Source organism: Schistocerca piceifrons, chromosome 2, assembly GCF_021461385.2.
Source record: "Schistocerca piceifrons isolate TAMUIC-IGC-003096 chromosome 2, iqSchPice1.1, whole genome shotgun sequence".
In the NCBI taxonomy this organism is placed as follows: Eukaryota; Metazoa; Arthropoda; class Insecta; order Orthoptera; family Acrididae; genus Schistocerca; species Schistocerca piceifrons.
In genome coordinates, this window is record NC_060139.1 from 329,499,321 (window position 1) to 329,521,957 (window position 22,637).

At 42.5% G+C, this 22,637-nt stretch overlaps 1 protein-coding gene across 1 annotated transcript in view; it reads left to right on the forward strand.

The window, feature by feature from the left end:
* Positions 1-22,637, forward strand: part of LOC124776420 (zinc finger protein 345-like) — a 197,846-nt gene that overhangs the window by 142,588 nt on the left and 32,621 nt on the right. The window contains exon 6 of the mRNA XM_047251415.1: positions 3,511-3,727. Within this exon, the coding sequence (XP_047107371.1) occupies positions 3,511-3,727 (217 nt within the window). The remainder of the gene's footprint in view (positions 1-3,510; positions 3,728-22,637) is intronic.

A 22,637-nucleotide genomic window follows, 5' to 3' on the forward strand; every position in this document is an offset into this window, starting at 1 on the left:
GATAGGCACGCTTGATCTAGCACCTGCTAATCGATCTTCGTGCTTCATCTTTGCCGACCAGTGTGCTGGCGACAGCTTATGCCAGCACAGTCAGGTGACTTAGCACCGACACTAACATGCAGGGAAAACATAACCCTCACTCTCGTCACCAAGTTTGCCACAGCAAGAACAAATAAAATTTATGGAATGTAGTACTTCAGAGATAAAGACATAAGATACAACGAACTACAGGTTGTGCGTAGTACCGAACACGTTGACTGGACAACAGTAACACAGAATACTGATTGGGGTGGGCATTCTTTTGTGATCATTTAAATAATACGGTTTCTTTTGCGGCTCACCAGAGTGCACCAGGGGGCCAACCCGGGTAGGCTCTATAAGGGTGTGTGTGAAATGTATGGACGTGTGATCTCTGAAATCGCATGCATAATGAGTATAACATCAAACTTCTCTCAGTATCAGCGTCCAACTTGTAAATCTCTGCATAGAATGAATCAATCAGTCTGAAGATAACATTTCGTTTGTCATTTTCTGAACATCATTTAAATTATTAAAGTTATATTTTTTGAGCTTCTGCAACTCTTCAAAATAGGTCGATGATCCTTGAAACTTATAGTTTTGCATCCCAGCAGGTACATCCTATCAGGAAGTTGCTGTGATTGCTGTCCCATCTTGAAGACAGTAGTCCCTCAACATGACTGACCACATGCAAATAAAATAACAGACCCAAATAATATCTGTTCTCTTAACTACAACCTGTTTTGTATAGGTTTCATTTGTATCATTTGTCAGTCAGAAGATGAAGTTATATGCATCACTTCTCTGGAGCAGTATGTAACACTGCATAGGACAAAATACATCAGTCATGCATGTCAAATTTCTTTTTCCTGCTATTGTTGATGAAGCTGTAATTTGCTTGTAAAGTTCTTGTGTATGAGGTTGTTTAACAAGCTTTTCAGTCTCTCGCTGGGGAATGGTCTCGACCCATGCGTTTAAAAAATATCGGTTGAATGGAGCGATGTTATCTCAACGTGTAGCCTCCAAAACTATAGCACTAGGTTGATAGGAATATATTCTAGTTTAAAGGTTGTCATGACACTGCATACTTCAGACATACAACTGCATCTTTTGTACATAATGTCATTTTCTCCTAGTCCTGTGTGCCCAGTTGTGACAAAACTTCTGGCGTGGTACTTTTGAAGTTCCTACTTGCTTCTGCTGCTCCTTTTCTTTGTAATGGTACCACTACTGCTTCACCTTAATTGGAAGACCTGCCATGGTAAATATAAGAACAGTTAATGTAATTTATTGTATAATAAAATGTTGTGTGCTTTTAAACATGAATTGTTTATTAATATTTACAAATGCATCAAAACAGGAATTACCTGTAAAATTATAATATTGTATGTTAGGAAGTATAAAAATTAACAGTGATGTACAAAACTCTCAGGAAAAAGAGATTACTAAAACTGTTATAAGGTGTATTTGAAGATTAGAATTAACATGTCATCAGCAACAAGTCTATTAGAAACAGAACATACTACAATGTAGGAGTTAACGACGTTATTATGGAAACGATAGATTGCTACTCACCATACAGAGTTGTTGTTGAGTTGCAGAGAGGCACAACAAAAGACTGTTATACATTTGAGCTTTCAGCCAAAAAGCCTTCTTCTTAAGCAAAAAACACACACACATTCACACAAGCAAGACTCACCCACACAACTACAACTCACACACGCAACCACTGTCCTGGCTGCTGAGGCTGGAGTGCATACAGAAACTGCCACTGATGCTCCCATCAGTCTGTGGGTGGTTGAGGTGAGGAGGGATAAGGAGGAGGCTGGGATGGGAGGAAAAGGGATAGCAGAGTAGAGGTGGGGGAAGGTGAAGTGCTGCTTGTGGGAGCATGCAGGGACGTGATGTGATGTGGAGAGGGTAGGGCTGCTACATGCAGTTGGGAGATTTTTTTTGGGGGGGGGGGGGGGGGGGAGTGGAGCGGAAAAGGAAAAAAGGCAGAGGAGGGGAAAAAGACTAGTGGGTGCATTGGTGGAATAATAGAAGGCTGAGTACAGTTGGCGCGAAGCGGGAAAGGGATAGATGGGTGAAGGACAGGGACTAGTGAAGGTTGAGACCAGGGGGGTAACAGGAACACGGGATACATTGCAGAGTTCCCATGTGCACAATTCAGAAAAGCTGGTGTTGATAGAAATGATTCAGATGGTGCAGGCTGTAAAAGCCATCATTAAAGTGAAGCATTTTGTGTTACGCAGCATGTTCAGTAACAAGGTGGTCCAGCAATCTACTGACCACTTTGTTCATGGCTATTCTTGCAGACAAACAGCTTGTTGATTGTCATGCCCACATAGAATGAAGCACAGTGGTTGCAGCTTAGCTTGTATATCATATGACTTGTTTCACAGGTAGCCCTGCCTTTGATAGGTAGGTGATGCTTGTGACGGGACTGGAGTAGATGGTGGTGGGAGGAGGTATAAGACAAGTCTTACATCAAGGTCTGATGAAGAGATATAGGCCATAAGGCAAGGGATTGAGAGCGAGGGTGGAATAGGGATGAACAAGGAGATTGCGGAGGTTTGGTGGGTGCAGATAACCACTATGGGAAGGGTTGGAAAGGGTAATGGGTGCGATATTTCTCATTTCAGGGCGCAATGAGAGGTAGTCGAATCCTTGGCGAGAATGTGATTCAGTTGCTCCAGTCGTGGGGTGGTACTGAGTCATGAGGGGAGTGCTCCTTTGTGTCTGGACGGTGGGAATATGGGATGTGGTAGGTGACTGGATAGGACAAGGCTCGAGAGATCTATTTCCGTTGCAGGTTTGAAAAGTAATTTCAGTCTATGGAGGCATTAGTGAAATCCTTAGTTTATTTGGAAAGGGACAATTCAATTACTACAGATGTGACGGCCAAGGGTGGCTAGACTGTATGGAAGTGACTTCTTTACAGAAAGAGTGGCAGTTGTCAAAGTGAAGGTATTGCTGGTGGTTGTAGGTTTTGATATGGACGGATGTATTGATGGAGCCATCTTTGAGATGGAGGTCAACATAGAGGAAGATGGCTTGTTTGCTTCAGGAGGCCCAAGAGAAGTGAATGGGGGAGAAGGTTTTGAGGTTCTGGAGGAATGTGGATTGGGTGTCCCTCACCCTCAGTCCAGACCACTAAGCTGTCATCAGTGATGTGAACCAGATGAGGGGTTTGGGATTGTGGGTAGTTAGCAGTTAAATTCCACATGGTTTTTCTATTGCTCAAAACAACAAATAAAATAAAATAAATTAAAATGTTAGTTTAAAGCTAATTTTAATCTGTGCCTTAGAATATGAGGTGTACCATACAAAAAATAACAACATGGAGAGAAACTGAAGCCCATAACCTTTTCTTTTATGTTGCTTAGTTTGTAAAATGTTTACAGATTAGAAATTGTTAGAAGTTTCTTTTCTTCCAAAATTAATGCAAATCAAATAGTTAATTTCTGTGTTTGCTTTGATATTTTTAAGATACCGTCGCCATCGTGAGGCCCATCTTGATAAGCAACCTCATCGCTGTGAGGTATGTCCCAGAGGATTCTCAACACAGCAAGCTTTGGCAAGACATACATTTCTTGCACATCCTCACCGTCAGGGATTCCGCTGTCAGGATTGCCGCTTGTCCTTCCGTGACAGCAATGCTCTGCGGGATCATATCCGCAAGGATCATCCCAGCAACAGTTCTCTTGTAAGTGCCTTTTCCTTTCTTTACCATTTTGCCATGGTCACAGGAGTGTGTGTGTGTGTGTGTGTGTGTGTGTGTGTGTGTGTGTGTGTGCATACTATTGCTGAAAAACGGTTTCTAACCATGTGAAATAATTAAAATTGTATGAGCTTTTGGCTAAATACTCCTTGGCCATTGTCAAGTAGTATGACTGCCGATGGGTTGCTGGTACATCCCTTATATACACTAGCTTCCGGCTGTGACGTCACAGGTGCCTGCAGCATCGCCATATATGGACATATGTTGACTTGGCATTCAGTGCACCCATGTCAACGGTGTGATTGCTGGATCCCATGCCATGCTGTGTTGCAGGCCATTCTCTCTATGTAGGTTGTTATTGGTGTCGGTCAAGATAAACCGCCTGCTCAAATGTACACAAATCAAATTGATCTTCAGGCCTCTGACAAAAATCCGTCAATTACTGAGACCAGTTAAAGATGCAGCAGGTCTCAGAACAACTGGAGTATACAAGATACCTTGCATGTGTGGCCAGTCTTGTGCCAGACAAACGGTACACACTGTGGAACAATGCAGGAAGGAGCATGAGAGGTTTTATCCCCTACACTACCCGGAGAAGTCTGCCTTAGCTGGCATGCTTTAGAAAACAGACACCAGATAAAATCTGATGACACCTCTGTTGTGGCTTGCACAAACAGCTTCTGGTATTGTGTAATCAAAGAAACCATTGAAGTAAAACTCACGACTAACACCCTAAATAGAGGTGGTGGCCTGCAGCTCATCACAGCATGGGATCCAGTGATCGCACAGTTGAAGCGGCCGCATCGAATGCTGAGTCAACGTATGCCCCTATATTGTGATGCCTCAGGCAACAGTGACATCACAGCTGGCAGCCAGTGTATGTAAGGGGCATACCAGCAGCCCACTGGCAGTCCATGACACAGTTGGAAAACCAAGAACTTTTTATTTGTTGTGTATGCTGTTTTCTGTTATGTGTTAGTGTGCTCCACACATTGATCCACCTGGACTCGGCATTCGGGAGGACGACGGTTCAATCCCGCGTCCGGCCATCCTGATTTAGGTTTTCCCGTGATTTCCCTAAATCACTCCAGGCAAATGCCGGGATGGTTCCTCTGAAAGGGCACGGCCGACTTCCTTCCCCATCCTTCCCTAATCCGATGAGACCGATGACCACGCTGTCTGGTCTCCTTCCCCAATCAACCAACCAACCAACCATTGATCCACTATAAGTGAGTGGTTGCCTCTCCCTTATTTTATGCATAGTTAAATCCAGGAATTAACATTATTGTAATTTGTTATTTAAAATGGATATAGTTTCTATGATGAATAAAAAGTAAATATCAGGCTTGAGTGTGAATGGAGTAAACACACTTGCTGTTTCCTCCAATTCCGTCCTACACATATTTATTTCCTTCTTTAATCCTGGGAAAGAACACCTTTTACATCCACGTATATGGTTGATTACTGTATCAATATTATAGAAGGAAAGTTGTCACCATATAGCAGAGATGTTGAGTCGTGATAGGCACAACAAAAATATTCACACAGTTATAGCTTTTGGCGATTAATGCATTCGTCAACAATAGACAAACGTACATAAATGCACATACACACGTCCACACAAGCGCAACTCACGCACACGACTGCAGTTTCAGTCAACCGAAACCACACCGCGAGCAGCAGCATCAGTGCATGATGGGAGTGGCGACTACGTGGGGATAAGGAGGAGGTTGGTGTGGGGTAGGGGAGCGATAGTATAGTGGGGGTGGTGGACTGTGAAGTGCTGCAGTTTGATGGTGGGCAGGGGAGAGGTGGGGGGGGGGGGGGAGTAGCATAAGGTGAGAGATAAAAAGAAATAAAAAGACTGGGTGTGGTGGTAAAATGTCGGCTGTATAGTGCTGGAGTGGAAACAGAGAGGGGGCTGGATGGGTGAGGACAGTGACTAACGAAGGTTGGCCAGAAGAGTCACAGGAATGCAGGATGTATTGCAGGGAAAGTTCCCACCTGCACAATTCAGAAAAGGCTGTGAAGCATTCGTTGAAAAGAAGGATGTTTGGCAGCATGTTCAGCAACAGGGTGGTCCACTTGTTTCTTGGCCACTGTTTGTCGGTGGCCATTCATGCGGACAGACAGCTTGTAGGTTGGCGTGCCCACGTAGAATGCAGCACAGTGGTTGCAGCTTAGCTTGTAAATCACATGACTGGTTTCACAGGTTGCCCTGCCTTTGATGGGATAGGTGATGTTAGTGACTGGACTGGAGTAGGTGGTGGTGAGAGGGTGTATGGGGCAGGTATTGCATCTACGTCTATTACAGGGGTATGAGACATGAGGTAAGGGACAGTGAGCAGGGGTTGTGTATGGGTGGTTGAGTATATTGTGTAGGCTCAGAGGACAACGGAATACCACAGTAGGAGGAGTGGGAAGGATAGTGGGCAGGACATTTCTCATTTCAGGCTATGATGAGAGGTAATTGAAACCCTGGTGGAGAATGCAGTTCAACTGCTCCAGTCCTGGGTGGTACTGAGTTACGAGGAGAATGCTCCTGTATATCTGGACTGTGGGACCTCTGGTGTGTGGTAAAGGGACAGGAACTGTGGAGAGTCGGTGAAGGAAATGGTTGGTGTCTTTTATACAAGAGGGTATGTTCCGGGTAATAGGTTGCAGGTGTTGGTCTATAAGAGCAGAGATCCTCTCAGTGGGGGCACAGTAACTGGCCACAATGGAGTGTCCTGGGGGGTTTGGTTTATGGACTCCAGGAACCATGTAGAAAGTGTGAGGACAGGGATTGGTAGGGGTGGGTAGAGAAATGGACTCCAGGGAGAGGTTCTGGGATGGGCCTAAGGATTTGAGTAGTGACTGGAGATCCTGTTGGATTACTGGAATGGGGTCACTGTGGCAAGGTTTGTAGGTGGATGTATCTGATAGCTGACGGAGTCCTTCCACCAGGTAATCCTTGCGGTTCAAAACAGCAGTGGTGGAGCCTTTGTCTGCAGGTAGGATTATAAGGTCAGGATCAGTTTTTAGATGGTGGACTGTGGTTCTTTCTGCAGATGTAGGGTTAGTTTGCATGTTGAGGGATTTGGGGAATGATGGTGAGGCAAGGTTCAATATTAAGAAATTCTGGAAAGTTAACAGGGGGTGATTTGGTGGCAGTGGGTGTGGATCATGGTTGGATGGATGAGTGAACGGAGTCAGGCAGGGTTCAACATTGGTCTTTGGTTGAGTCTAATTGGTAGGGGTGGTGGCGAAAAAGTGTTTGCACTGTAGGGACCAGGAGGAGGAGAGAAGGTCTTTAACAAGTCCTGCATGATGCAGGACTGGTATTTGTGTGGGACTAAGACTTCTGGAGGAAAGGTTCATGACTGTGTTGTGGGTCTGTTTAGATTCTGGATTCTGTGTGGTGGTGGGAGGAAGTTTCGGAGGGTGGGGTAAGTGTAGTAGGTCTGTGAGACAGGGTTTGTCAGCTATGAGGGGATGTGGGAGAGGTTTGTAGGTTGCTGTAGAGATGGTGGACAGTGGTACTCCAAGGCAGGAGTAGGAAGTCAGCAGGATGGAGAGTTTTTTGAGGTGGCGTTTTGCATGTTGCTCAAGTTCCTGCAGGGCAAGAGTACACAACATTCCAGATGCCCATGGCCTTACTGGTATTGAATACTACCTTTCCAAATGCCCTATGGGTTCCAAACCAACAACCTCTTTCCTAGTTGCCATGACCAACATATCCTCACTTACAATTACTTCTCCTTTGAAGGCCTTACCTACAAACAAATCCAGAGTACGGCTATGGGCGCCCACATGGCACCATTTGATGCCAACCTATTCATGGGCCATCTAGAGGAATCCTTCCTAAAAACCCAGAATCCTAAACCCCTCACCTGGTTCAGATTCATTGATGACATCTTTGCTATCAGGATGGAAGGTAAGGACACCCTATCCACATTCCTCCAGAACCTCAACAACTTCTCCCCCATTTGCTTCACCTGGTCCTACTCAACCCAACAAGCCACCTTTGTAGATATTGACCTCCACCTCAGAGATGGCTACTTCAGTACCTTTGTCCATTCAAACCTACTAATAACCAGCAATACCTCCACGTCGACAGCTGCCACCCATTCCATACCAAGAAGTCCCTTCCATACAGCTTAGCCACCTGTGGTTGTCGCACCTTCAGTCCCTCTTGGAATATACCGAGGGTCTCACTGAAAGCGCTTTCAACACTACCGCTGCTATAAAATCCACCGTTTCCAGTTCACAAACAGTTCCTTTCAGCTATTAAACAGCCATTTCGGCTAGTTCTAATAACTTTCGCCTTTTTTTCCGTTTCCGTTTTTCCCACATCACTGATCTTTTTTAGCCGCTTCCCACAGGTTTTAACGTCATTATTTCTTCGTCAGACAATTGTTAGCCTCATTTTCACAATCTGCCACCACAAAACCACTCCTTTTAATACATTTACATGCAGTTTTTCGAAATTTCCCCTAATTGCTCCACCCTTTAACGTGTTTTGGCGGCAACACAACCATCTAACCTTTGTGCACATCGTTGTCTTCCAACCCAAGTTCACCACAGGATCAACATAGCCCAGCTATAACCAAGACTTTTTCACCTTTTCTCACACCAGATCTCCAGTTGCTTTCCAGTTCACCTTTATCTCTCCCCATATATTTTTATTTTCATTTCAGCCTCATGTTACACTTTCCACCTTCTAATACCATGTCACCCTCACACCATCCCCACAACGACCCCATTAAGTTTTATTTACATTCCCTCCGCAAACATGCTTTCGCCCTAGCCAGATTACACTCCCATATTTTATTTTCTCAGGCTTGTCTGACATTTGGCATTACCCCCAAAGGCCTCACACTTAAAGTTCCCATCTCTGGCTGTAACCCTTCTTTCCATCAGTCCCTATACCAGTTCCAAACTGAACAATCCATTGCCCTCACCCACCTAATCCTTCACCTACACATCAACTCAGCCAATGAACACACCCGTCAACCCCTATCCTTAATAAAAGTCCTCAGTCTTTCCTCTCCCACATCCACACCGGCTGTTCAGAGCATCCTCCTACAGGCCAACCGCAAATTAGAACAGCATGCCACCCTCCACCTCAAAAAACTATCCAATCTCCTGGTTTCCCACCTCCGGAAAGGCAACTCACTCACCCTTCACAACCTTTCCAGCGAACCTCAACCTCCTCTCATTGCACACAGACCCAGTCTCTCCCATCTACTCAATCTCCCACTTCCAACTCCACTCCCCCCAAAACCTCAAAATTCCAATCAACACAATCTGGAACCACAACACCCTAATTCAGTAGTTAACCTTTCCTCCAAACCTCTCTCCCAATCCGAAACCTCTGTCCTATCCAAAGGCCTCACCTTCAGCCCCACTCCCAGATTCAACCAAACAGCCCTTGTCAAAGATTTACTGTCCTACACCCGTACTCTCTGCTGGAAATATCATTTTGCCACAAAGAAAAATGATCCTAATCCTACTCCTAATGATCTAACTCCCCAAGACACTATCCAAATTGAACCCTGCCTGGAACAGTTCCGTCCTCCGTCACAGCGGGACCCACCTCCTCTTCCTCAAAATCACCCTCTCCAAACTTTCCAGGAATTTCTGACTTCCAGCCTTGCCTCTCAGTCCTTCTTAAAAAACCTTAATCCTACTCCCAACATCACCACTGCTGAAGCCCAGGCTATCCGTGATCTGAAGGCTGACCCATCCATAGTGATTCTTCCGGCGGACAGGGGTTCCAAGACCATGGTACCTGATCGTCGGGAGTATGTGACTGAGGGACTGCGTCAGCTTTCAGACAACACTACATACAAAGTTTGCCAAAGTAATCCCATTCCTGATGTCCAGGCGGAGCTTCGAGGAATCCTCAGAACCTTAGGCCCCCTACAAAACCTTTCACCTGACTCCATCAACCTCCTGACCCCACCAACAGCCCGCACCCCTACCTTCTACCTTCTTCCTAAAATTCACAAACCCAATCATACCTGCTGTCCCATTGTAGCTGGTTACCAAGCCCCCACAGAACGTATCTCTGCCTACGTAGATCAACACCTTCAACCCATTACATGCAGTCTCCCATCCTTCATCAAAGACACCAACCACTTTCTCGGACGCCTGTAATCCTTACCCAGTCTGTTACCCCCGGAAACCATCCTTGTAATCATTGATGCCACTTCCTTATACACAAATATTCCGCACGTCCAGGGCCTCGTTGCTATGGAGCACTTCCTTTCACGCTGATCACCTGCCACCCTACCTAAAACCTCTTTCCTCATTACCTTAGCCAGCTTCATCCTGACCCTCAATTTATTCACTTTCGAAGGCCAGACATACCAACAATTAAAGGGAACAGCCATGGGTACCAGGATGGCCCCCTCGTACACCAACCTATTCATGGGTTGCTTAGAGGAAGCCTTCTTGGTTACCCAGGCCTGCCAACCCAAAGTTTGGTACAGATTTATTGATGACATTTTCATGATCTGGACTCACAGTGAAGAAGAACTCCAGAATTTCCTCTCCAACCTAAACTCCTTTGGTTCCATCAGATTCACCTGGTCCTACTCCAAATCCCATGCCACTATCCTTGACATTGACCTCCACCTGTCCAATGGCCAGCTTCACACGTCCGTCCACATCAAACCCACCAACAAGCAACAGTACCTCCATTATGACAGCTGCCACCCATTCCACATCAAATGGTCCCTTCCCTACAGCCTAGGTCTTCGTGGCAAACGAATCTGCTCCAGTCCGGAATCCCTGAACCATTACACCAACAACCTGAAAACAGCTTTTGCATCCCGCAACTACCCTCCCGACCTGGTACAGAAGCAAATAACCAGAGCCACTTCCTCATCCCCTCAAACCCAGAACCTCCCACAGAAGAACCACAAAAGTGCCCCACTTGTGACAGGATACTTTCCGGGACTGGATCACACTCTGAATGTGGCTCTCCAGCAGGGATACGACTTCCTCAAATCCTGCCCTGAAATGAGATCCATCCTTCATGAAATCCTCTTCACTCCACCAAGAGTGTCTTTCCGCCGTCCACCTAACCTTCGTAACCTCTTAGTTCATCCCTATGAAATCCCCAAACCACCTTCCCTACCCTCTGGCTCCTACCCTTGTAACCGCCCCCAGTGTAAAACCTGTCCCATGCACCCTCCCACCACCACCTACTCCAGTCCTGTAACCCGGAAGGTGTACACGATCAAAGGCAGAGCCACGTGTGAAAGCACCCACGTGATTTACCAACTGACCTGCCTACACTGTGAAGCTTTCTATGTGGGAATTACCAGCAACAAACTGTCCATTCGCATGAATGGACACAGGCAGACAGTGTTTGTTGGTAATGACAATCACCCTGTGGCTAAACGTGCCTTGGTGCACGGCCAGCACATCTTGGCACAGTGTTACACCGTCCGGGTTATCCGGATACTTCCCACTAACACCAACCTGTCAGAACTCCGGAGATGGGAACTTGCCCTTCAGTATATCCTCTCTTCTCGTTATCCACCAGGCCTCAATCTCCGCTAATTTCTAATTTCAATTTGCCGCCACTCATACCTCACCTGTCTTTCAACAACATCTTTGTCTCTGTACTTCCACCTTGACGGACATCTCTGCCCAAACTCTTTGCCTTTACAAATGTCTGCTTGTGTCTGTGTATGTGCGGATGGATATGTGTGTGTGTGCGAGTGTATACCTGTCCTTTTTTCCCCCAGGGTAAGTCTTTCCGCTCCCGGGATTGGAATGACTCCTTACCCTCTCCCTTAAAACCCACTTCCTTTCGTCTTCCCCTCTCCTTCCCTCTTCCCTGATGAGGCAACAGTTTGTTGCGAAAGCTTGAATTTTGTGTGTATGTTTGTGTTTGTTTGTGTGTCTATCGACCTGCCAGCGCTTTCGTTCGGTAAGTCACCTCATCTTTGTTTTTATATATAAAAACAAAGATGGTGTGACTTACCAAATGAAAGTGCTGGCAGGTCGACAGACACACAAACAAACACAAACATACACACAAAATTCTAGCTTTCGCAACAAACGGTTGCTTCGTCAGGAAAGAGGGAAGGAGAGGGAAAGACGAAAGGAAGTGGGTTTTAAGGGAGAGGATAAGCAGTCATTCCAATCCCTACTTACCCTAAGGTAAGTCCCTCCGCTCCCAGGACCGGAACGACTCCCCACCCTCCCCCTCAAAACCCACCTCCCCTCGTCCCTCCCCTCCCTCCCTCCTGACGAAGCAACCGTCCGTCGCGAAAGCCAGAATTTTGCGTGTATGCCTGTGTCCGCCCGCGTGCCCATTGACGTGCCAGCGCTTCCGTTTCGCAAGTCACATCATCTCTGCCTATATATATATATATATATATATATATATATATATATATATATATATATATATATATATATATATATATCCATCCACACATGGGTATGTGTGGATGGATATGTGCGTGTGTGCGAGTGTATACCTGTCCTTTTTTCCCCCTAAGGTAAGTCTTTCCGCTCCCGGGATTGGAATGACTCCTTACCCTCTCCTTTAAAACCCACTTCCTTTCGTCTTCCCCTCTCCTTCCCTCTTTCCTGATGAGGCAACAATTTGTTGCGAAAGCTTGAATTTTGTGTGTATGTTTGTGTTTGTTTGTGTGTCTATCGACCTGCCAGCGTTTTTGTTCGGTAAGTCACCTCATCTTATATATATATATATATATATATATATATATATATATATATATATATATATAATGGAAGGAAACATTCCACGTGGGAAAAATTATATATAAAAACAAAGATGAGGTGACTTACCGAACAAAAGCGCTGGCAGGTCGATAGACACACAAACAAACACAAACACACACACAAAATTCAAGCTTTCGCAACAAACTGTTACCTCTTTCCTGATGAGGCAACAGTTTGTTGCGAAAGCTTGAATTTTGTGTGTGTGTTTGTGTTTGTTTGTGTGTCTATCGACCTGCCAGCGCTTTTGTTCGGTAAGTCACCTCATCTTTGTTTTTATATATATATATATAAAGATGATGCGACCTACCAAACGAAAGTGCCAAAGTGCCGGCAGGCCGACTGACACACAAACATACACACAAAACTCAAGCTTCCGCAACAAACCGCCACCCCATCAGGAAAGAGGGAAGGAGAGGGAAAAGACGAAAGGATGTGGGTTTTAAGGGAGAGGGCAAGGAGTCACTCCAATCCCGGGAGCGGAAAGACCTACCTTAGGGGGAAAAAAGGACGGGCATACACTCGCACACACACACATATCCATCCACACATATACAGACACAAGCAGACATATTAAAGACAAAGAGTTTGGGCAGAGATGTCTGTCAAGGCAGAAGTGCAGAGGCAAAGATGTTGTTGAATGACAGGTGAGGTATGAGTGGCGGCAACTTGAAATTATCGGAGATTGAGGCCTGGTGGATAACGGGAAGAGAGGATATATTGAAGAGCAAGTTCCCATCTCCGGAGTTCGGATAGGTTGGTGTTAGTGGGAAGTATCCAGATAACCCGGACGGTGTAACACTGTGCCAAGATGTGCTGGCCGTGCACCAAGGCATGTTTAGCCACAGGGTGATCCTCATTACCAACAAACACTGTCTGCCTGTGTCCATTCATGCGAATGGACAGTTTGTTGCTGGTCATTCCCACATAGAATGCGTCACAGTGTAGGCAGGTCAGTTGGTAGATCACGTGGGTGCTTTCACACGTGGCTCTGCCTTTGATTGTGTACACCTTCCGGGTTACAGGACTGGAGTAGGTGGTGGTGGGAGGGTGCATGGGACAGGTTTTACACCGGGGGCAGTTACAAGGGTAGGAGCCAGAGGGTAGGGAAGGTGGTTTGGGGATTTCATAGGGATGAACTAAGAGGTTACGAAGATTAGGTGGACGGCGGAAAGACACTCTTGGTGGAGTGGGGAGGATTTCATGAAGGATGGATCTCATTTCAGGGCAGGATTTGAGGAAGTCGTATCCCTGCTGGAAAGCCACATTCAGAATCTGATCCAGTCCCGGAAAGTATCCTGTCACAAGTGGGGCACTTTTGTGGTTCTTCTGTGGGAGGTTCTGGGTTTGAGAGGATGAGGAAGTGGCTCTGGTTATTTGCTTCTGTACCAGGTTGGGAGGGTAATTGCGGGATGCGAAAGCTGTTGTCAGGTTGTTGGTGTAATGCTTCAGGGATTCCGGACTGGAGCGGGCGGACATAGGCATACACGCAAAATTCTGGCTTTCGCGACAGACGGTTGCTTCGTCAGGAGGGAGGGAGGGAGGGGGAGGGACGAGGGGAGGTGGGTGTTGAGGGGGCGGGTGGGGAGTCGTTCCGGTCCTGGGAGCGTAGGGACTTACCTTAGGGTAAGTAGGGATTGGAATGACTGCTTACCCTCTCCCTTAAAATCCACTTCCTTTCATCTTTCCCTCTCCTTCCCTCTTTCCTGACGAAGCAACCGTTTGTTGCGAAAGCTAGAATTTTGTGTGTATGTTTGTGTTTGTTTGTGTGTCTGTCGACCTGCCAGCACTTTCATGTGGTAAGTCACATCATCTTTGTTTTTAGATATATATTTCCTACGTGGAATGTTTCCCTCTATTATAACCATGTGTGTGTGTGTGTGTGTGTGTGTGTGTGTGTGTGTGTGTATTGCTGACAAAGCTATAATTGTGTGAATCTTTTTGTTGTGCCTATCATGACTCAATATCTCCACTATGTGGTGAGTGGCAACTTTCCTTCTCTAAAATTGTTACGTTCCATCCTGGGTTTCCCATTGATTGATTAATGTATTTTTAATAGCTGAAGCTATTTCTCTTTCCAAAATGATTTCAGCATTCACTCATCTATAAAATGAATATTTAATGCTGGATCTGTTGATAGATTTTTGTTGGATCATTTTTACCGTTTCTTTCTTATTGCAAGAATTGTCCTTCTGTGTGGTTGACAAGTAAACTTATTGGAGGTTGGAACTACTATAGAAATATTTTGAGAGACAGAGATTATCCTCTGGGGCATAAGATGTAAGATATAACACATGCATTATGATCTTTTGCTTGTCGTGTTCATAGTTTTGATCTGCCAGAGAAAATTTGTTCTATTTATTCTACTGCAATTTTTTTGTGAACAAATTTTAAACCAGTATGTGCATTTCAGTGTTTATTACAGTGTGTTTCTAGTGGTCAGTTGATATCGCTTTCCAGAGCCACTGTTTTATTATAATTGTTGTTGTTCTTTTAATTAGATTGAGAATGTAGAGAGAGAACTGCCTAGTTGCTATAGTGGCTCTAGAGTTGCAGAGAATCAGTGGATAGAAATCTGCTTCCTTTTTTATTTTCACAAATTTATTTTACCTGTCCTGACTCTAGACTCCCTCTTTCTTCATTCTCATTTATTTTTGTCACGTGCACTACCATTTATGTATGATACCTCATCCACCACTTTTCAGTAATCATTGCTTCTGTCTTTGTATACACAATGTTCTTTTTTGGAGAGAATTGTTGAAATCTTTGAGACCAAACCGTTTTGCATTTTTTTAGATGTCACAATTTACCTCCTGTCCATTGTTGTATGTGTGTAGTATTTTCTTTTCCTTTGTTGGTTACAGTTTGGGATGACCTTTTGTGTAGCTTATAGTTTTACACTTGTAAGGGAACATTTGGTCCAGATTTCTTGATTGGCTTGTTCACTTTTTAGTGTTCTTTCACCTCTACAACAGTTTGCACTTTGGGGGAGTTAACATGCCATCTTGATTTGTTAATACATGACGTATTCAGACCAAATGTGTAGACAAGAAGTTATCCCATTTTCTATTATATACATGAAATGTGTTCATAGTTGTGAATGTGAACAGCCATCAGTTTTATAATAGAATTACAACAATGAAAATTTGTGCTAGACTGGGACTCCAACAAAAATTTCTTCCCTATATGGGAATATACATAACGAATGTACAAGTGCAGGCTGTAGACACATGGTTGATGGCATATGGAAGTCTGAGCCTGGCCGTGAGTTATGCTCGGATAACCTAATGATAAGGTGACCACTCACAATAAGTGGGGTATCTGGATTTGAGTCATGATCCATCTGAAATGTTCATTATCAGCATTCAGTTACATAGCTGATGGTTGTCAATATCCACAACTGCAAATACATTACATGAATTTCATAACAGCTGTAGATGCTGCAGTGCCTGTTCCATCAGACATGCGTACATGTCCGAAGGAATGTTGCAACATACTTCTGAACAACACAGGCACTGCAATATCATTTGTATTGTATGTTTCTCCATCTTCATTTCTTCTGTAGTGAAGATAAAAAACAAAATGTCAGAAAAAATAACACAAGAATTTGAAAAGAGAAACAACTTACTGTTGCAACAGTGTGGCATGTCCAGTCTGTGATTATAAATGTAAGAAAATAATGGGCTTATATCTTTTATCAAATGAAACTAAATTACTTCCAAGGCTGTGTTTTACTTAACTGAACTTTATACTTCATGATTCACCAGTTTTGATGTCATTGTCATTATAGAAACTTAATATGTTTGCTGCATTAGCAATCAGATATCACTGCACCACTTAATATAATTTATGGTTTGCCAGCAAAATCTGACCTGGTAAAGCTGCTACTTTGAATTATGCCATTTGTGCCTTGTAAGCAAAGTGCGGGTAACCAGGAGTGATGAATTTCATTTTATGTGAGTTTTGTTTCAACCAATTCAGTAAGACCGAAAGTATAAATGGCTCAAGTTTTTCCTGCCCTACATGTCAATGAACTGAACTGAGAGAAAATTTTACAAACTCTTTCTGGAACAATTAATATCACTGTTTGGGCTTTGATTAACAACAGTATCCATCTTTCATATTCCAGTTCAAAAGCTAATTCCATACCTGCATTTAATACAAGTGATTATGAAGAAGTGGTTTTCATAAGTGAGCAGCTATAGCCGATAAAATTTAAATTTGGACATTAATTAAGACTAATACTTCATAGGTGCTATCGCTGCACTATTTACACAATGTAGCTGTTAGCATTGTCACCCATCTTAATAGGAACCTGTAACAATGTGCAGTTTCAGCCTAAACTTAAAACTATGAATTGTTAGTGTCTCACTATAAGATGCAGTAGTGAGCCATTTCACATGTGCATAAGTGCATTGCACTACACTTAATCTGTGGAGAATTCTCATTACAGAATGTGTGCAAAAAATGCTCAATTTAACATTCTCCCTTTCTGTAACAACACAAGCGAAACAATGAAAAGCAGGTAAATTACTTGCTGTAGGACTGTATGGCCACTATATGAGGAACTAAAACAAATACATACTCCTTTACAGTTAATTGAGTGTAAGAAATAAAATCACGTTCTTTTAGATATTTACTAAGCGAAGAAAATATGACATTGATTTGTTACAGTGCTTATGGGCAGTGAAATCTCATAATACCCGTTGCCTATGTAAGCTTACTGGACAAAAAATTAGTCACCCCTAGGGAAAACATTTCAATAATTATGTAATTCTGTCTCTGGACTTTACAGACATGTGGAATTGCTTAGGAGGTGAGTCCACAAGATTAAGCAGGTACATCACATCAGGGTTAAGTCACTCGCTGAGAATTTAATCGTGTGGTTCCACCAAATTGCAGGGATGCTGATGTCAGCATTTTACTCACTGTTTCAACATGTCCCACAGATTTCAAATGAAGTTATTTAGGAGCCAGTCAACATGAGCTGGGATGGAGGAGTATTCGGAAAACTGATTACATATTATTTCAGCTCAATAAACCCTGCTGTTGTTGTCTTGAGAACTATGGGTATCAATAGCATACTCATCATGCAGATGTTGACTGAAAGGCAACGTCTGAGCATTCAGAATGTTTGATTATACAGCTGGTTCATGTTAGTGGTCATCTCCCCTCAAAATATCACAGACCCACCTTCAGTTGAACCTTGATATTCCACATATTCAGGACAAAGTGCTTCATTTGGTCTTCAGTGGCCAAGGATGTCGTCAAACACAATTGCCACTCTGTAGGGTCTTTTATATCCATGTTATGTGCAGTGTCTGCTTGAAACATATCTCACTGATTGCTACTTCCTTATGTGCACATAGAGGCAGTATGTGCAAGGTTGAGCATGTGACTTGATCGTTGTGCCATCTATAAAGGGTAAACAATTCATGTGCGCATGACTAACTTTTTGAGCGTACTATATTATGATTAGTTGTGCTGTATTACGTATTTTAAATCTATGAAAATGTGTACTTACTGTGATTGTTTTCCCCTTGTAGCTAAAGTAACTTTTCTATGAACTTCCCCTTCTTGTAACAATACCAGAGAAGGAAAGTTGCCTGAAACAACATGTGTGTCTACTGCTGACAAAGACCTTAATGGCCGAAAGCTTTAATTGTGTGAATCGTTTTGTTGTGCCTATCACAACTCAGCATCTCCGCTATATGGTGAGTAGCAACTTTCCTTCTCTGGTATTGTTACATTCCATTCTGGATTTTCCATTGTTTGATTTTCCCCTTCTTGTAACACTTTTGAACCTCATTCACAGTCATTCTTTTAGGCTGTTGCATAAAATAAACACTAAGGAAGAACTCCCTAATTTTACAGAAAAGAAAATCTGAAGGCAACTGTAAAAATCTTAGAATTACTTTCACTGAAGAAAGTTATACAAAATATGAATTGAATGAGCTGCAGTATATAAGTGGAAAACTCAGCTGAAACAGTAGCTACTTGCATGCATGAGAGTGGCATTTTGGAGCAGCTGGTGGGAAATGTCAGACTATTTCTGATGGTTGCTAATCAAGTTTGATTGGATTTGAGCTGCTGCCCATACGGCTTACTGCTAGAAACAGTTGAAGTAGTTGGAGACACTGCTCGAATGTCATTTTCACACTATGCATCCTGTTTACAATTTCAAACAGCTGCTCGAACATATGCATTATTAATAATACAATTGGCTGTTGAAGTGTAATTTTATGTTGGTGAAACAAAACACTTACATTGTAAACATAATTACTTATTTATGAGAATCTGATGCCACCTGTTATGCAAACAACTAATAGTTCTATTGTCCAAACATGTTTCGGCACATATGTACCATCATCTGTGGGTCATGTTTTGTTCAGGTGTAGAAAAATATTATGTATTTAATGTAATAATTATTGCAATGAAAATTAGGCCTAAAATATTTTGTATCTATTGTGATCTTGACATTTTTCTATAGTGTGATGGGTTGTGTCGAATTTCTGTGCACCATCATATAACTTGCATCTGTAATAAATTGAATTTTTTGGAAGTTTATTGGTGAGCTTGCTAATCACTTTATCTTTTAACGTAATGTTGCTGCACAAAAATATTTCATAACAATATATTGTGACTGCTCACAGTTTTTTCGTAGTTCTTGAATTCATCTGCAGGGCCATCTCTCATTTCAGTAAGCACGAAATACATTGTATGTTGTTATTGAACAACACTTTCAAATTAAAATGGCTAACTTCACAGAACACATTTGTTTGTGTTCCTGATGTGCGCTTTGTCCATGTTGATGTTCACCTGTTTTTCTGTTCGATCTACCACTTCATTTGATCTTTGTTTGCTTACTTTTATTTTATCAAGTACCAATATATAACTTTGTAGTGTTTGGGTTATGCCAATGACATAATATGCCTGATTGATGCACCATACACACAAATGCACAAAACAACTATGTGAGAAAATAAATGTGTTACTCCCAAAAACTCATTGAAGTAGAGAAACAGAAAATAAACTAAATTTTGTAGACCTCATCTTAGAAAAGGTAAACAATGCACAGGATTTCACAGTGTACAGAAAATGCACAGGCACTGCTATCCATGTGCAAACGAAAAACTTGTTGACTAACAAGCAAGCTTCAGATTAATGATTCAGAGATTAAACACAGCACCTATAAACAAACAGAAGTACACACTGGAACAATACACAATAAAATAAATAGTACTAGAAAATAGTTATAACACTACCTCGCCAAGATCAAAATGAACTACATCCCTCTCAGTAAGGCCATGTAAATTGGAAATAAACTTCTTCAAGATCAAAATGAATTTCATCTCTCTCAATAAGGCCGTGTAAACCGGAAATAAAATTCATAAATATGACATTGCGAAGCTCAAAATCGATCAAAACATATTGGAACAATACCACCAGCAAATGACATTTGAATCCCATAAATGGATGGACATTGCCTCCAAGATCCAACAAGCAGCTAATTCTGCAATCCTGTCAGCTAAAAAGAGAAAGCATAGATGGTGGAATGAGGTTTGTGATGAGGTGGTGGCCCAAAGAACAAATGGGTGGAAAAAGTGGAACTCGATCAGGAGACCTGAAGATTTTGATGTATTCTGTGGAGCTCAAAAATGTGCAACCAGAGCTCTATAAAGGGTTAACATGTATGAGAAACGAAACAGCAGTTCGAACAGATTGATCAGGATTTCCGGAAAAACAATGGCGTAGACTTCTATCAGACATTCAAATTGAATTTGAAACGATATCAAGCCCCTAGGCTTTGTTTTAGAGATGAAAATGGAAAGCTCGGCCTGACCAACAAAGAAAACCGCATGATCATGTCTCATTATCTTGAAAACCTACTTAATTGTGATGAACCGAAAGAAAGATTCCCTGTATGTGCCCCGATCCACAAACTACCCAACTCGTCTCCACCTAGTAAAGAGGAGATCAGAGAGATCAACAACTACCTTAACAATAATAAGGCACTGGAGAGGATTCAATTGTGGCAGAACTACTGAAGCTGGCAAATAATGAAACCTTGGATGTACTAGTCAACTTTTTGAGGAGATCTGGAGAACTGGGATGGTACCAATTGAATGGCAGTCACCTTTAATCCATCCTCTGCACAGAAAAGTCGATAAAAAGAATGTCAATAACTATAGGGGCATCTCATTAGTATCTGTTCCATATAAGATTCTCTCCAAAGTGATACAGAACAGAATTGAAGGTCATCTTGACCAACTGATTGGTGAATATCAAGCTGGTTTCTGAAAGGGCCGTTCTTGCCCAGAACAGATCTTTAACCTGAAGAACATCATCAAGTACAAAAACTGGAGGAAATAACTATGTGGTCGTGTTTGTTGATTTTCAGAAGTCATATGACTCCATCGACTGACAGGCATTAATGAATATTTTGGAAGAGTTTGGGGTAGATGATACATCAAGAAAGCTGATCAAACAAACTCTCACACAGTGACAAAAACAAAATTTATGGGTGAGATATCAGAACCCTTTACAATCAGAACAGGCGTAAGACAAGGAGATGGACTATCCCCACTCCTTTTCAACTGCGTCTTGGAAAAGGTCATTCAAGAGTGGATAAAGTTGTTCGCCCAAGAAGAAACAAATGATGAGTGATTCAGATTTGGTCCTAAGAACAAAGGGTTGTACATTGACTGCTTGGCCTTGCGGATGACCTGGCCATTTTTGCTAACAACATAGTGTCAGCAGTCAACAATATCAATAGGCTGTCATAAATTGCGGAAAATGTTGGATTCCAGATCTCTATTCAAAAGACAAAATATATGACAAACATTTGTGATGGACCTGAATGAATGATCACCAATCTGGGAAAAATTGGATGAGTTAAGAATTTCAGGTATCTCGATGAAGTCATCCAGGAGAATGGATTAGAAGAAGAAGCAACTAATGTCAGGATGAGGAAGTTAGACCAAGCATACCAATTGACAAAGAATACCTATAACAAAAAGTCTATGAGTATAGGAGCCAAGTTCTGACATTATAATACAGTTGTAAACACTGAGGGCTTATATGCATCTGAACCTTTGACCATGAGTAGACAAGGTCAAGATGAGCAGCTGGAAAAGTGAGAGCATAGGATATTAAGGAAAATCCTAGGTAATAGATGGGTTGATGGACAATGGCGAATGAGAGCAAATGAGGACTTGTAAACTTGTAAAGCAAGAAAGAACCTATCACAACATCCATTAAGAAGAGATGATTGTTATTTTACGGTCATTTCAGGAGGATGGACAGTGACCGACTAACAAAAAGAATATGGAGTTTCATCCAATCTAAGAAAACAAGGCCAAGATGATTCGAAGAATGTGGAAAAGATCTTAGGCAGACTGGTGTCTCAGAGAGAGAAATTCCTGACAGGAACAAAGTTAGAAGATTGGTGACCAACTACCAAGGTTTTAAAATGCCATCAATGTCCAAAAAAACGGAGAGGACCATTATCCAAAGAAGAGCATAAACAAGCATTTCTTGGTGGGCTCAGAAGATATTGGCAGGAAGTCAAAGTGGGAATAAGAACAATACCTAGACACTAAAATGAAATTGGTTGTTACCACACACAGTCCATAGAGTCTCAACTCGATAATAATAAGAAAAAGTTATAACACTCACATGATAGAGAAATGTAACCATAAAATATGTGGACAGAGTCAATTCAAGTCATTCAGAAAGTAAAGAACACTTTTTTCTACAGCAGTTTTTATTTGATATAATTAAATGAAACTGTGTTCTACATGCATAGTCACTGATCCAATTTAGGCACTTGTTGTACCGTTTTACCAGTTTTTCTACATACACAGTTGCCTCCAAGTTGTTGAACCAGTGATTACAGCTTCTGTAATTCATCACTTCTGTAGCATTGTTCACTCAAAGAAATCTTTCAATTTGGGGATAAGTGATAATCATTTGGGGCCAAGTTCAGACTATATGGCAGATGTTGAAACATTTCCCACTAAAACTGCTGAGGCAAGTTTTGTGTCATTTCCAGTGCATGCAGATGTGCATTATCATGAAGGAGGATGACTCCATTGTTTAGCATTCTGCACTGTTTGTTTTTAATGGTGCGGTGAAGTCATTGAAG